This window comes from Gossypium arboreum, chromosome 12 (assembly GCF_025698485.1).
Source record: "Gossypium arboreum isolate Shixiya-1 chromosome 12, ASM2569848v2, whole genome shotgun sequence".
In the NCBI taxonomy this organism is placed as follows: domain Eukaryota; kingdom Viridiplantae; phylum Streptophyta; class Magnoliopsida; order Malvales; family Malvaceae; genus Gossypium; species Gossypium arboreum.
The window spans coordinates 103,418,771-103,433,495 of record NC_069081.1 but is presented as its reverse complement, the minus strand read 5'-3'; the positions used below and the strand labels follow the sequence as shown (position 1 = coordinate 103,433,495).

The window sequence follows — 14,725 nt, the reverse complement described above, 5'->3', positions numbered from 1 at the left end:
TATATTTATTACATTTTTTCACCTACATTATTAGTGTGCCATAATTTAGTATTAACAATTTATTTTCTATTAAACTTATAAAAATAAATTTTATTTAAATTTTAACAAGTTTATATTCTTTATAAAAATAATAAATTTTATATTTAATAGAAATTCTATCACATGCGTGTGTATGTCAAAACAACATATTTAAACACATAGTATGCGTTTAAAAATAACATATAAAAATAATGAAACGTATGATTTGAAACGAATTAATAATAAGATATGAAATATATACGACATTAAGATAAAAAATTAAACTAAGTTGTGAGAAAAACAAAATTTAAACGCATAAATACATTAGATTAAGAATATTAGATGAATACAAAATTATTTATTATTATGTTAGTATCAATCATGAGTTGATATCGAGTTAATTTAAGACATCATCTGAATCAACAACATTATTAAATTGATGGTGATAATAAATTGTCCATAATAAAATTAAAGTATATAAAAATATCAAAACAAAATTTTAATCGAATAATAAATTTAAAATTTTATTAATACAATTGAAATGAGTTGAAATCTCACCATATATATATTAACTTTTAAAGTAAAAATATTAAAATACCATAAAATAATATAATTTATTTTAATTACCAAAAATATTTTAATAATTTTCTTAACTAAATTGATACCTAAGTTGTCATGCTAACTTAATCAAAAGGATAAATAATAATACGCGTATGCATCAAATCAAATTAGTACAAATCACACTAAAAAATTCAAAAAGTATTCTGACAAAACATACTGAAAACCTCTTACATCGTAATAACGTAAAGACTCAACAAATGTATTTTAAATAGTTTTATTGTGATTTTGTGACGTGTGAATCCATGCAATTTATCATAATTATTTTCTAAAATTAACGCAAGTAGAAATATTTCCCAAAATCTATTTTTACTGGTTTCTCTCAACTCAAAAGCTATTGCCAATGGCCACCATTGTTTTTTATTCTTCATCTTTAACTATATTTCCCTTCCATTAAATCTTTCCGTTTTCATCGCTTTGTTTATGCTTAATCTCCGTTCTCCTTTATATATTTATATCTGTTCGTTTCCTTTTCTATACTTTTTCTTTACAAATCAAATAGCGATGGACTCCTCGGAGCAAGAGAAATTTGACGGAGATATTGATGTTGAGAAGAAGAAGGATAAGACTGCCAACGGTTATGGTGGAGACGGCGGCGAAGCGAAAGGAACCGCCTCGTCGGCTGATAAAGATAGCGGAGACTTCTACGACGTCGAGATTGAGAAAAGCAATGGAGAGAAAGAGGAGAAGCCCCCACAAGAAAGCAAGGAAGAATCGACTTCCATTTCCAGCAAAACCGAAGAATTCAACGATAACGAGATCACCATTCATAGTCCTAAAATATTCTGCAATGCCCGCAACCATTACTTGCCGGCCATTAAATCACAAGCACATCTCCCTAAACCCGACCCACCAGCGACGCCAAGGGTGGAACGTTCGCAATCGTTGTCCATCGCAGAAACCATGCCTTCCATTGGCAAATACATAAGCGACCGAAGCAGCAGTTTCTCAGCAGCAATCGTCAGACGTTTATCGTCGTGGAAAGAGGCTAACGGGGACTTGGTGGTGAAAAACGACTCGTTGAACTTAGAGGTGACGGAGTTCCATATCCCAGGAGTGAAAGTAATAGTAAAGCTGAAAAGCGAAGCCGAACGACTGGGGCTGGATTTGAAAGGTCGGATATCATTTTTCACGAGATCGAACTGTCGAGATTGCACCGCCGTCCGACATTTCTTTAGAGAGAAAGGGCTGATCTACGTGGAAATAAACATCGACGTGTTCCCTAAAAGGGAGAAGGAATTGATAGAAAGAACGGGGAGTAGCCAAGTGCCGCAGATATTCTTCAACGAGAAGTGGTATGGAGGATTGACAGCTTTGAATGAATTAAGGAATGGTGGGGAGATGGAAGTGAAATTGAGGGAAATGGTTGGGGAGAGATGCCCGGAGGGAGCGCCGGCCATACCAGTATATGGGGTGGATGATGAGGAGGAAGAAGACGACGTGTTGTTGGAGACGGTGAGGGCTCTGAGGAAGACATTGCCTATTCAAGATCGTTTGATTAAGATGAAAATGGTTAAGAATTGCTTCTCTGGTGTTGATTTGGTGGAAGGCATTATGGATCATCTTGACCGTGGTAGGAAAAAGGTACTGCTACTCTTACTTTATATCACTTTTAATTATAATTATATCACATAATCTTAAATTTATTAGAATTGTAATTATATATCTGATTCATCAATGGATTTTCATACCATTTTGTTACATGCCATAGTTTTAGCACTTTTTCCTTTTTATATGATGTTAGAATTAAGTAACATTTTAAAATACCGTCATGCGAATAAATTTATGTTATTAATAAATTAATTGGTAATTTTAAAAATATATTTATTATGTTTTTAGAAAACCATATAACTGTTATAACTTTATTAATTTTTGTGATTTATTGATAAGGTTTGAAATTATACATTATTTCTTAAATAGTATCGAAAAAATCAAGTTGAATTAATTGATAAACTCTCTATTATTTATGTTATTATTTAAACCTTTAATTAAGTTGAGGTTATTAGTCAATTGAGTATAATTTAATTGAAAATAGTTAAAAATATTATTTTAAAAATAAATTATATTATTATAAGTTTTAAACATTCAACTTACTAGTTTAACCAATGCTTTTTTGGTTTTACATAAACATTTAGATCAAAATATGTTCCAAATTTTTATATTCTTGAAATATTTGAAATTTAATCTTTTTATTTCAAGTTATCTACATTTTGAATTTAAAATATACATTAAATTGTTAACATAATTAAATTTCTTCTGAATATATATATATATATATATATATATATATATATTTATATATTTATATGAGTATATGTGTATTTGGGTCATATTTTGACCAAATTTTTAATTATTTTATCTCTTTACATAATTTTTTCCCATGTGTAAGAATCTAGTTTAGCTTATCATAGATTAAAAACACTAAGTTTAGTGTGAAAAATTAAGAGCATGCAACTTAAAATTTAATAAAATTAATTTAAATTTATATATAGAAAGTTTGATATCATGGTCTCTAAAACCTCAATCAATTTAAGGAAGTTATAATTTGGTTTTTCACATAATATTTTATAAATATTATTTTGTATGTGTCGTATTTGTAATATTTTACTTAATATTCAGTTTATATTTTCACTAAACAATCCAGTTGAATTAGTTTGGATGAAGCTAATCGGGATGTATAATCATTGGATATGATTTTTCATATTTAAGGTATTTTTTATATATTTAAAATAAAAAAAATTCTTCGTAAATTCAAATAGTGCATTCATATAATTATTAAAATTATATGAAATGGGTGGATTGTCAGCGGTTAATCCTTTCTAAGAATCATCAACATATTCTTTTTCCTCATGTTGAAATTCCGCAAACATTAATTTACAAATTTTTGTTTTCATAGAGCGTCATAACTGCAAAGCTTATGGCTCAGAAGCACTTCTTCCATCATGTTTTCGGGTAAGAACAGCTCAATTTTTAGTCTTTTTTCTTAAGTAGTAAAGATTGTCATTAAATAATAAATAATTTAATGATATGAAAATGGTGTAGAGAGAATGAATTTGAAGAAGGAAACCACTTTTACCGATTCCTAGAACATGAGCCATTCATAATGGGATGCTTCAATTATCGAAGTTCAACCAACGATAGTGAGCCCAAACCTGCATCTTTTCTTGCCGATAGGCTTTCCAAACTAATGTTTGCCATTCTCGAAGCTTATGCATCGGATGACAGGCTCCACGTTAATTATAGTGGCATCGACAGAAGTGAAGAATTCCGCAGGTTTTATCATCCTTATCCCCCCTTCTTCTTGTTATTTTACTAATTATCTCATCAACCAAACATGCTATATGGATTATGAGTGGGTGGGTGTGGGTGATGCAGATACTTAAATGTGGCTCGAGATCTGCAAAGGGTGAACATGAAATTACTGAGTCCCAGTGAAAGGCTAGCCTTGTTCTTAAACTTGCACAACGCCATGGCCATCCATGCTGTTATTAGCATCGGACACCCCGAAGGAGTGCTTGACAAGCGAGCCTTTTTCAATGAGTTCCTATATCTAGTTGGTGGATACCCTTACTCCCTTAACATTATTCTCAATGGTACCCTCCGTCGCAATCGGACCTCCCCTTATTCCTTCTTCAGACCCTTCAGCAAAGGTGACCGCCGCTTAGAGGTACCCTCTCTACTGCATCCCCATCCATTGTTGTAACCAGTCTTAGTTGATCATATCAATATTAATTATTTTGAAAATCACAGCTGGCTCCTCACAAACTGAATCCATTGATACATTTTGGACTATGCAATGGGACAAGGTCCAGCCCTGCAGTGAGGTTTTTCACTGCTGATGGTGTTGAAAGTGAGTTAAGATGTGCTGCCAAGGAGTATTTCCAGAGAGGTGCAATTCAGTTTAACATGGAAAAGAGGACCGTTTATTTAACTCGTATAATCAAATGGTACAATGAAGATTTTGGAACCGAGAAAGATATCCTGAAATGGGTGATGAAGTACTTGGATTCTACGCAATCGGGGCTTTTGGCCCATCTTTTGGCTGATGATGGCCATATTAACATTATGTATCAGGACTATGATTGGTCTGGTAACTTGTGATGAAATCCCTTCAACCAAAACATCCAACTATCTTTCACATTTATTTATACACATAGACAAAGCAAGGATATATACACACACTGTTGATTATGTATTATTATTGGAAAGAACATTTGTATATTAAAAGAAGGCATTGGATTTTCAACAACACCTAATTTCTTAAGATACGATCAAATTTACGTCTGCAACTACGATATTGCAATCAAAATCCGAGTAGAAACCAGATAAACAAGACAAGAAGTTACAAGAAAAAAAAAAAGTGGTAATCTAAAACATTTAAGATTTAAATTTCAACCGAACACATTGGCAAAGTTAGTAAACCAAGACGGTGGAAATGGAACTCGAATGTCGCAACGGCCGATTCCCATGCGACACAAAGCCGGCAAGTTTCTAGCCTTCTGCAACATTTCTCGCTTTTGTTTACTTCTGAAATCTTCCAGCAGTTCCTTCACCAACCTCCTTATCACCGAACACCGCCGTTGCACCTCAATACGCTCTAGTTCCTCACAGCATAACTTCATTCGTTCACGGCAGCTATCGTCCCTCACGCGCCGGCAGCTCTCAGTCAAAAATTTCTCGCAACCCCTGAGACCTTTGCGATAAGAAGAAGCTGCAACAACATTAACAATAGAAAGGGTAAGGAGTAAGGAAGCTGCTAAGAGCGTGAGTTTGGCCATTGTTTTCGGGTACAATTTTACATACACTGTGAGGTGGGGGATTCTATATATTCTGTAAGATAATTGTAGGTTAATTTGCATGAACAAGATACGTGGAGCTTTACTCTGATGGTGAAAACTATGAATGTTGAGGTGGGAGATTCTTCCGTCCAAGGTTCCAGTTTTGGTTCCACGTACTAAAAACGCTCTGTCTTGTATCTACGCTGTGGTTTGTTTCTTTGTTATAGAGGGCCTGATTATGAGTGAAGTATATTATTTTTATGGGTTAAATTGTAAATTTATCTTAAAATTTGTCATTATATTTGAGAATATATAAGTGTATTAAATTTTACCAAATAATATGATTTGAAAACAAATTTAACAAAATTCTTCTATATTTTAATTTAATGTTAAAATTAATTAAACTATAAAATGTTAATAAATTAACTTAAATTTTTATTTAATGAAAAAACGCTTGAAATTTTTAAAAATTATGTCGTAAAAATGATAAATTTTAATTTATCTTTCTAAATTATTTTTCTAATATTATACTAATTTATTATAGTTAACTACTAAAATAAAATATTAAAACATTTTTGTATTTATATGAATTTGAATTAGGTTAGTTCATCAATTAATTTTAAAGTTATCTTATTTTAATATTTTTAATTTTGCAAAGTATTTTTAGGGTGCATTTAAAGTAACCTAATAATTGAATTTAGGTATAGTGGTTTTGTAATTACACATTCATGACACGTTTGGTTAACCATTATAATTAGTGGATTTCATTAAGCTGAGCGTACTTAAAGTATCACAATTACACTCCAAAGAAAAGATGAGAATCGGGGTAATTACTACAAACAGTATACTTAGATCCAATTACCTATGGCTTTCTAAACACATTTATACATGATTTAAGTTTAAGAAGATATTTTTATACTAATAAAAGTATTTTAATTTCAAGACATTCTTTTAAAAAATATAATTGTATGTTACTTTACTGATTGTGGGAGAAGGTCTCTATTCGGCCTAAACAGTGGGTCTCGTCCTGACGAGAAACAAAAGTTCATCTCAACGACACGATTGTCTTAACATCCCGATAAGCAGAGAAGCAGCGTCGCGATGACACAGCATCCAATCCAAGTTTTTTACTTTTCTTCTCCTAGTTAAACTCTGTTTCAGCTTCCCACTTAAACTTTGATTAATCTAGAGATATTCTATTCATATTATACTACGAATTTTAGGCTATAAATAGGTCACGGTTACTCTAGGGTAGACACACAACAAAAATATTTAGATTGAAAGAATTTTGTTCTTTACTTTGAAGGGTTTTTCTTATGGATTTTCGGGTTTTCTTTTAATTCTTTCCATCTCTTGTACTCTCATTTTATTATAGTGCAATCTCCTTTTTCCCGTGGTTTTTTATCCTCATTTGAGGAGTTTTTCTACATTAAATTTTTTTACGTATTCGATCTTATTGATTTAATTCATTTATTTGTTCGTTGCTTTATACGGGTCAATCTTCTACAAACTGGTATCAAAACTAGATCGATTTTCACAATCAAACCGTTCAAAGATGGCAGCATCAAGTTTGATATGGATAAGTTCAATGGCATCGCAAATTTTAGTTTGTGGCAAGTTTGCATGTCAACAATTTTGATCTAGAGTGATCTAGAGAGGATCCTTGCAAAAAGAAAACTAATAGAAATGGAACAATTAGAATGGGATAGTTTAGATCGAAAGGTTTTATCAATAATTTAATTATGCCTAACAAACAATATGTTATAAGAGGTTTTGAAGGAGAAAACAACATATCAGTTATGGAAGAAACTGAAAGCCTTATACATGACGAAATCTTTGGCCAACAGATAATATTAAAACAACGTATCTACAAGTTCAAAATGGCCAAAAGTGAGTCCATTAGATCTTACATTAGTGAGTTTGTTACCCTTTTTAATGATCTAAAGAATATTAAAGTGGAGATTAGTGACGAGGATCAAGCTATGTTGTTGTTGTGCTTTTTGTGCTCTCCTTATAAAACTTTTAAGGAAACTCTAATCTATGGGAGAGATTATCTCTCAGTTAAGCAATAATAAACTCGACAATGAGTTAGACTCAAACAAAAAGTCAAACGGCAAGCTTCAGTCCTAGTTGCAAAAGGTAGACAACAATCTAGAAATATAAATCGTAACAGGTTTAAAGCGATATCCAAATCCAAAAATTGTGACAAATTTTGTGGTTATTGCAAAAAAAAAAGGTTACGTTAAGCTAGAATGTTAGAAACTCCAAAATAAAATCAAAAGGGATGCCAAAAGCGACGAGAAAGATAAGTAGAAAATTGATGTTATTGATGCTTGTGTAGCCAAATATAGAGGTGATAATCTATTATTGATGTCACAAAGTGAAAACTCTATTCATACTTTCGAATGGATCCTAGATTTAGGGTGATCCTATCACATGTGTCCCAACAGGGATTAGTTCTCCATGTACAGTTTGGTTGAATATGGAGTTATGCTAATGGGGAATAATTCTTCGTGTAAAATAGTCGGGGTAGGGACCATAAAAATCAGGACCCATAACGAAATCATTCGAACACTGTCAAATGCCATGTACTTGATTTAAAGAAAAATCTCATTTTGTTGGGAATTTTGGATTCTAATGGTTGCAGGATAGTCTTTGAATCAAATGGCTTAAAAGTCTCTCGTGGAACTCTTATTATGATGAGAGGACAGAAAAATGGCATCCTATACGTTCTGCAAGGATCTACAATAACTTGTATGATTGCGATTATTGAAGAACAGCCAAAATTGTCGCCACGTCGAGATGATGAAGATTATGGTGTCGTGACAACATGACGTCGCGACAAGAATACACTCCACGTCCCGACGATGCGATGTGACTTCTTTTCTACCGATTCTGATTCAACCAAACTTTAACATATGCATTTGGGTCATATGAGTGAGAAAGGTATGACAACCTTGTACAATAGAGGTCTTCTAAAAGACACTAGAGTTGATAAGTTAGGTTTCTGCGAGCATTGTGTTTTGGGGAAGCAAAATAGAGTTAATTTTGATTTAGTAGCGTACAAAACAAAAGAGACTCTTTATTACATTCATTCTGATTTATAGGGTCCGTCTCTCGGCATCTCAAAAAAAGGTAATAAATATTTCTTAACTTTTATTGATGATCACTCCAGAAAAGTTTGAATATTTTTTTTTAAACAGAAAAGTGAAATATTTGGAATCTTTAATTAGTGGAAGACATTGTTATAAAAATAAATCAGAAAATCCGTGAAGCGGTTGAGAACAGATAATGGCCTTGAGTTCTGTTCGTTAAAGGTTTAACAATTTTTGCAAACGGGAATGAATTGAAAGACATAAAACTGTTATTGGAACTCCACAGCAGAATGGAGTTGCAAAAAGAATGAACAGAACCTTGCTAGAAAAGGCCTGATGCATGCTTTCTAATGCAGGTTTAAGGAAGGAATTTTGGGTTGAATTCGTAGATCTGACAAGTTATTTGGTGAATCAATCTAATCATTTAGCATTGAACGGTAAAGTCTTAGAGGAAATATGGTTAGGTAATCTTCCAACTTATTCTAATATTAGAATTTTTCGTTGTTTTGCTTATACTAAAGTTAGCCAGGGAAAGCTTGGTCCAATGATTGTTAAATGAATCTTTTTAAGATACATTATCAGTACAAAAGGTTTTAAGTTGTGGTGTTTGGAATCCAACAAAATCATTATTAGCAAATATGTTACATTCGATGAATCTACTAAGTTTCGATTAGAAAATAGGCCTTTTACCTTTAAAGACACAATAAATCATAGTGTCTTGGACTAAGGGAGAAACAGTAGGCAACGTCACGATGAGTCAACACTCTACATAGTAATGACACGACGAATATAGGGTTCGTCCCAATAACGAGTCACTTGACGTCGCGACAACGAGACAAGATTTTGATTTTCACAATTTTGAATCTCTTTCTGATCAGTTTAGAGCTTCATCCTACCTTCAAGTACCCTTACCATCTTAGTTAATGAACTATAAGTTGGCTTGTGATAGGAAGAGACGAGAAATCCGACCACCATAGAAATATTGTGAAAGAAACCTAGTGGTTTTTGCTCTTGGTGTTGTTGACAACATTAATTCAACCGATTCTTCATGTTATTATGAGGCAGTTCAAGCCTCTGATTCTAACAAATGGCTCATTAAAATAGAAGAAGGGATGAAATCCCTTCATAAGAACGAGACTTTCCGGCTAGTTAAACTATCTATCGATAAAAGAATTGTTGGTTTAACTATGTTGTATGCAATGGTATGGACTTGTTCCGATATTTCACATGCTATTAGTGTTGTTAGTCAATACATGGCCAATCTCGGTAAGTTACACTGGCATGCAATTAAGTAGATTTTTAGATATTTGCGGGGTAGTTCTAATATCTGGTTAGAGTTCGGAATAAGCCCAAAGGGCTTAATCGGATATATTGATTCTGATTATGTAGGAGACTTAGATTAAAGAAAGTCTCTCACAGGTTACCTATTTGTTTTTGAGAATTGTGCCATTAGTTGGAAAGCTACATTTTAAGCTACATTGGTTTTGTCGATTAGTAAAGCAGAATACATGGTAATTACCAAAGTAGTGAAAGAAGTAATTTGGTTAAGGGGCATGTTTTATGAATTAGTAGGTGAAAAAGGGGTAACTGTTGTATTCTGTGATAGCCAAAATGTCATACATCTCACCAAAGATCAAATGCATCATGAGAGAACGAAGCATGGACATTCGTTACCATTTTTTTCAAGAAATGATCATTCAAGGGGATGTTCAAATTATTAAAATCGACACAGAACACAATTCTATTGACATGTTGACAAAGAGTCTTCCACTTTCAAAGTTCGAGTATTGCTTGGACTTAGTAAGTATCTAACAAAGATCAAAGTAGACTCGTAATAGGGCTCAGCAAGGAAGTTAGTCCAAATACGAGTTACTGTGGAGATTTTTGGGAGAATGCCTTTATTTGGACTAAACAGTAAGTCTCGTCCTGACGAAAACAAAGGCTCATCTCGACGAGCAGAGAAGCAACGCCGCAACTACATAACACCCTATTCAAGTTTTCGACTTTTCTTCTCCCAGTTAAATTCTGAATAATTTGGATGTATTCTAGTCATATTATACTATGAATTTTAGGCTATAAATAGGCCAAAATTACTCTAAGTTAGACACACATAAGAAATATTTAGATTGAGAGATTTCTATTCTTTGCTTTGTAAGGGTTTTCTTGTGGGTTTTAAGGTTTTCTTTTAATTCTCTCCATCTCCTGTACTCTCCTTTTATTGTAATGAAATCTCTTTTTGCCCGTGGTTTTTTATCCTTATTTGAAGAGTTTTTCTATGTTAAATTTTACGTGTTTGATCTTTTCGATTTAGTTCATTCACTTGTTCGTTGCTTTATATGGGTCAATCCCCTACACTAATCTTGTTTAAATAATATTGATGGTCGATAAACTAACTAAAAATTCGACTAAAGCAAGTGTACCTATCGAACAGTAGTATAGTTATGGTGAGACCGGAAATATCGTATCCACAAGGACTAAAAATACTAGTAATTACTATCTTTTTATTATCTAGCCTAAGAATTAAGGGATGTTTTAAACTAAGACTAATTATCTAATTGGCTAGGATTATGACAGAGATTAAAGTTAGAAGATACTTTTGGAAAACCGATAAAGAAGACAATACCCAAGGAAGAATTCACATAGACTTCACTTATTACTTTTGAGTTAGACAATTTATTCGCTTGACTTAATCCGTAGAAATCCCTGATTTATGTTAATATCTCTCTCGAGACAAAAAACAACTGACTCTAGGTTGATTAATTGAAATCTCTTTCTAATTAAAACCCCTATTGTTGCATTAACTCGATCTATGGATTCCTTTATTATATTTGACTCTAATCCGGCAGATTTATGTCGTCCTATCTCTAGGATTGCATGCAACTCCGTTTAATTATGGAAGATTTACTCTTAAACAGAGAGTTTTGCTCCACTGAATAAGCACATCAAAACCTGAATTAATATCTTGGATAATCGCGAGGTTTCGTGCTAGGTTTTAAAAATTTATAATTAATCATTCTTGAAACTAACTATTATCGCGATTTAGGCAAGTGTACCTATCGAACAGTAGTATAGTTTTAGCAAGACCGGATTGTCGAACCCAAAAGAACTAAAAGTACTAGTAATGATGTCTTTTTATTATTAGCCTAAGAATAATAGGGTTTTGTTTTAATTAACAAATTATCTAAACCAAGAACGTATAGAGAAAAGAATTGGGGAATTGCTTTTGGGAAAAATCGATTGACTTAAGACAATACCTAATGAAAAATCCACCTAGGATTTACTTGTTATTCTGGCTCCGAATCGGACGATTTATTCATTCAACTTGTTCCGTAGAGATCCCTACGTTATGTTATTATCCCTATTCAAGACTAATAACGTCTAATCCCTAGATTGAATAACCAAGACTTTTCTCTAATTAACACTTTAGGGTTCCATTAACTCGATCTATGGATCTCCTTATTAGGTTTCACCCTAAGTCGGTAAAATCTTGTCACCCTATTTCTAGGCACGCAATCAACTCCGCTTAATTATGACAAAAGTACTCTTAGACAGGGTCTATTCCTCCTTTGAATAAGAGCATGTCTTGAATCAGTATAATGGGATATCAAAACAAGAATTAAGAACACATAATTAAAAACAAGTTAAATATTTATCATACGATTCAGAAAATAATAACAAGATTCGTCTTAGGTTTTATCCCCCTTAGGTATTTAGGGGTTTTAGTTCATAACTAAATAAGAAGACATCTCAGAAGAATAACGAATACAAAACATAAAGAAAACCCAAAACTCTTGAAGGGAAATTGAGGAGAGATCTTCAGCCTTGATGATAAATCTGGCTTCTAAGATGGATCAATCGGCTTCCTTGGAGTAATTCCTTACCCCCTATTCTCCGTCCCCCTTTTCTTCCTCCTCTTGGGTGTATTTATAAGCTTTGGAATGCCTAGAGGCCCTCAAAATTAGCCTTTTCTGAATTGGACTCAACTTGGGCTCGGCAGGGACACGCCCGTGTGTGACTACTTCAGGCCATGTTCGAGCCTGTTACAATGGCACGGGCGTGTGCTATACTCGTGTGAGTCGTGCTCCAATTCTGTCAGATTGACACGGCTGTGTGGTCTGCCCGTGTGAGGAGGTCCAGGCCGTGTTAATCTCGTATTTTGGCCTATTTTCTCCTTTTTTGGCCCGTTTCTCGTTCCTTTCGCTCTCCTATGCTCTCCTAAGTATAAAACATGAAATTAAAGCATTAGGAGCATCTAATTCACCAATTCTTATTAGGTTAATTCATCCATAAAATGCGTTAAACATGGGGTAAAAATATGTATGAATTACGGTTTATCACTGGAATATTAAAGCAAGGATTAAAACTCACAATTAAGAATAAGGACAAGTATTTATCATATAACTCAAATAGTAATAAGATTCGTCTTAGGTTTCATCCCCCTTAGGTATTTAGGGAGTTTAGTTCATAATAATGGAAAACATCTCAAAATTGGGAAAACAACAAAACATAAAGAAAACAACAAAACATAAAGAAACCTAAAAAACTTCTAAGGAAATTGAATGGAGATCTTCAGTCTTGAAGTAGATCCTGCTTCTGAGCTGATGCCGATGGCTATCCTTGAGTATTCTCTGCCTTCTACTCTCCGTCCCCCTTTGATCCTCTTCTAGGGTGTTTAAATAAACTTTGGAATGCCAAAAATAGCCCAAAATTAGCCTTTTTCGAATAGAATTAGACTTGGGTTTGACAGGGACACGGCCGTTTGCCACGCCCGTGTGTGGGTGCTTAGGCCGTGTACAATTCTAACTTGTTTTACTGTTGACACGGCCATGACACATGGGCGTGTGGTTTACCCGTGTGTCACACACGGGCGTGTGGATTACCTGTGTAGAAGTGCCTAGGCCGTGTGAAACACTGAATTAGGCCCATTTTGTCCATTTTTGGCCCGTTTCTTGCTCTTTTCGCCTTCCTGTGCTCACCTAAGTATAAAACATGAATTTAATGGATTAGGAGCATCAAATCCACTAAAGCTTGTGATAAATCATCCAAAAATAAGCCAAGTATGGGATAAAAATATGAATATATTATGGTTTATCAAATATCCCCACACTTAAGCATTTGCTTGTCCTCAAGCAAAATCCTCAACTCACAATTAAAATAAATTCTTCTCAACTTATAATTCTCATCAATAATGTTTCAAAGTAATCAACAAGTAATCACACATTGAGAGCTTAACTAAAAGAACATTAAAGTTGCAAACATTTTAAGTTGAGCATTTTAATCATAAAATCATAGGTATCCCTATTTATCTAAGTAATTATCTTTAATTCCAAACCGACAAAGGTTGGCATCCTCACTAAAGAGTCACTCAAATCACTCAAAGTGTTTAAGGTTCAATGATTAAGCACTCAATAGTCAAACATGAAAAATTATTACCATAGGCTTGCATGAAAATCAAATCTCCACCACTATAAATGAGATGATACACAAATCAAAAGGTCTTTAAAAGGTTGTAACGGGGCTTAGGTTAAAGGTGTGGATAAAGATTGAAAAAGAACTTTAGAATCGAGATCGAATTGATAAATTACTTAACTGGAAAAATAAACTAACACTAAATAATTACATCAATCGAGTTTGTTAAAGAAAAACATGAGCTTCTTCTCAGAATATGGAATTAAATACTTAAGCTCAAAAAAAGAACTAATAATAATCAACATATATGTAAATAAATAAATCTTTTCTTTTCTTTTCTTTTGTTTTTCTTTTTTTAAGAATAAGAAAAAATAATGAGAGAGAATTATACAACTAAGATGGAAGAAAATAGTTAGGCAATTAACCAAATCAAATCTTGATAAAAAGGGAATCAATAAAATAGGAAAAATTCTCAACGAATCAAAAAGTTTGATATAGAGGTTAAAATTTAGGGTTAATTAAGAAATGGTTTTGTTAAGCTCAAAAGGGTTCACTAAGGGTTAATTATGAAGGTAGGCTTTTTGTGGGGTAAGTGGGTTAAAACCTAGGTGCCTTTATCATATTAGTATATCAAATCAAAGGTGTGGTCTCGACATGTATAATCGAAGCAAGTTCTAAAATATCAATTCAATATTGACACACTCATAGCCAATAATAAAGTGAGAAAGAAAAAAAATGTATGCTCTAAAGGCTCAAAATCTCACAAAAATTATGGGTATTTGATGTTAATCCTGTAAATTTGAAACT

General features: G+C 33.1%; 2 protein-coding genes across 2 annotated transcripts; one reads left to right on the top strand and one right to left on the bottom strand.

Moving 5' to 3' along the window:
* Nucleotides 1-923: 923 nt before the first annotated feature.
* Nucleotides 924-4,757, top strand: LOC108477775 (uncharacterized). Its single transcript, XM_017780270.2, has 5 exons — nt 924-2,220; nt 3,533-3,588; nt 3,679-3,909; nt 4,012-4,303; nt 4,387-4,757. Exons 1-5 carry the CDS (start codon nt 1,060-1,062, stop codon nt 4,735-4,737), a joined length of 2,091 nt encoding a protein of 696 aa, XP_017635759.2. The 5' UTR covers nt 924-1,059; the 3' UTR covers nt 4,738-4,757.
* Nucleotides 4,758-5,027: 270 nt separating this feature from the next.
* Nucleotides 5,028-5,414, bottom strand: LOC108477774 (2S seed storage albumin protein-like). Its single transcript, XM_017780269.1, has one exon. It carries the CDS (start codon nt 5,412-5,414, stop codon nt 5,028-5,030), a length of 387 nt encoding a protein of 128 aa, XP_017635758.1.
* Nucleotides 5,415-14,725: the final 9,311 nt, after the last annotated feature.

Excerpts from the sequence above, each read along its gene's own strand:
- LOC108477774 (XM_017780269.1), bottom strand. The coding sequence starts at position 5,414 with ATGGCCAAACTCACGCTCTTAGCAGCTTCCTTACTCCTTACCCTTTCT.
- LOC108477775 (XM_017780270.2), top strand. The coding sequence starts at position 1,060 with ATGCTTAATCTCCGTTCTCCTTTATATATTTATATCTGTTCGTTTCCT. Across the intron at positions 2,221-3,532 it reads TTGACCGTGGTAGGAAAAAG|AGCGTCATAACTGCAAAGCT; the intron begins GTACTGCTACTC and ends TTGTTTTCATAG. Across the intron at positions 3,910-4,011 it reads AGAAGTGAAGAATTCCGCAG|ATACTTAAATGTGGCTCGAG; the intron begins GTTTTATCATCC and ends TGGGTGATGCAG.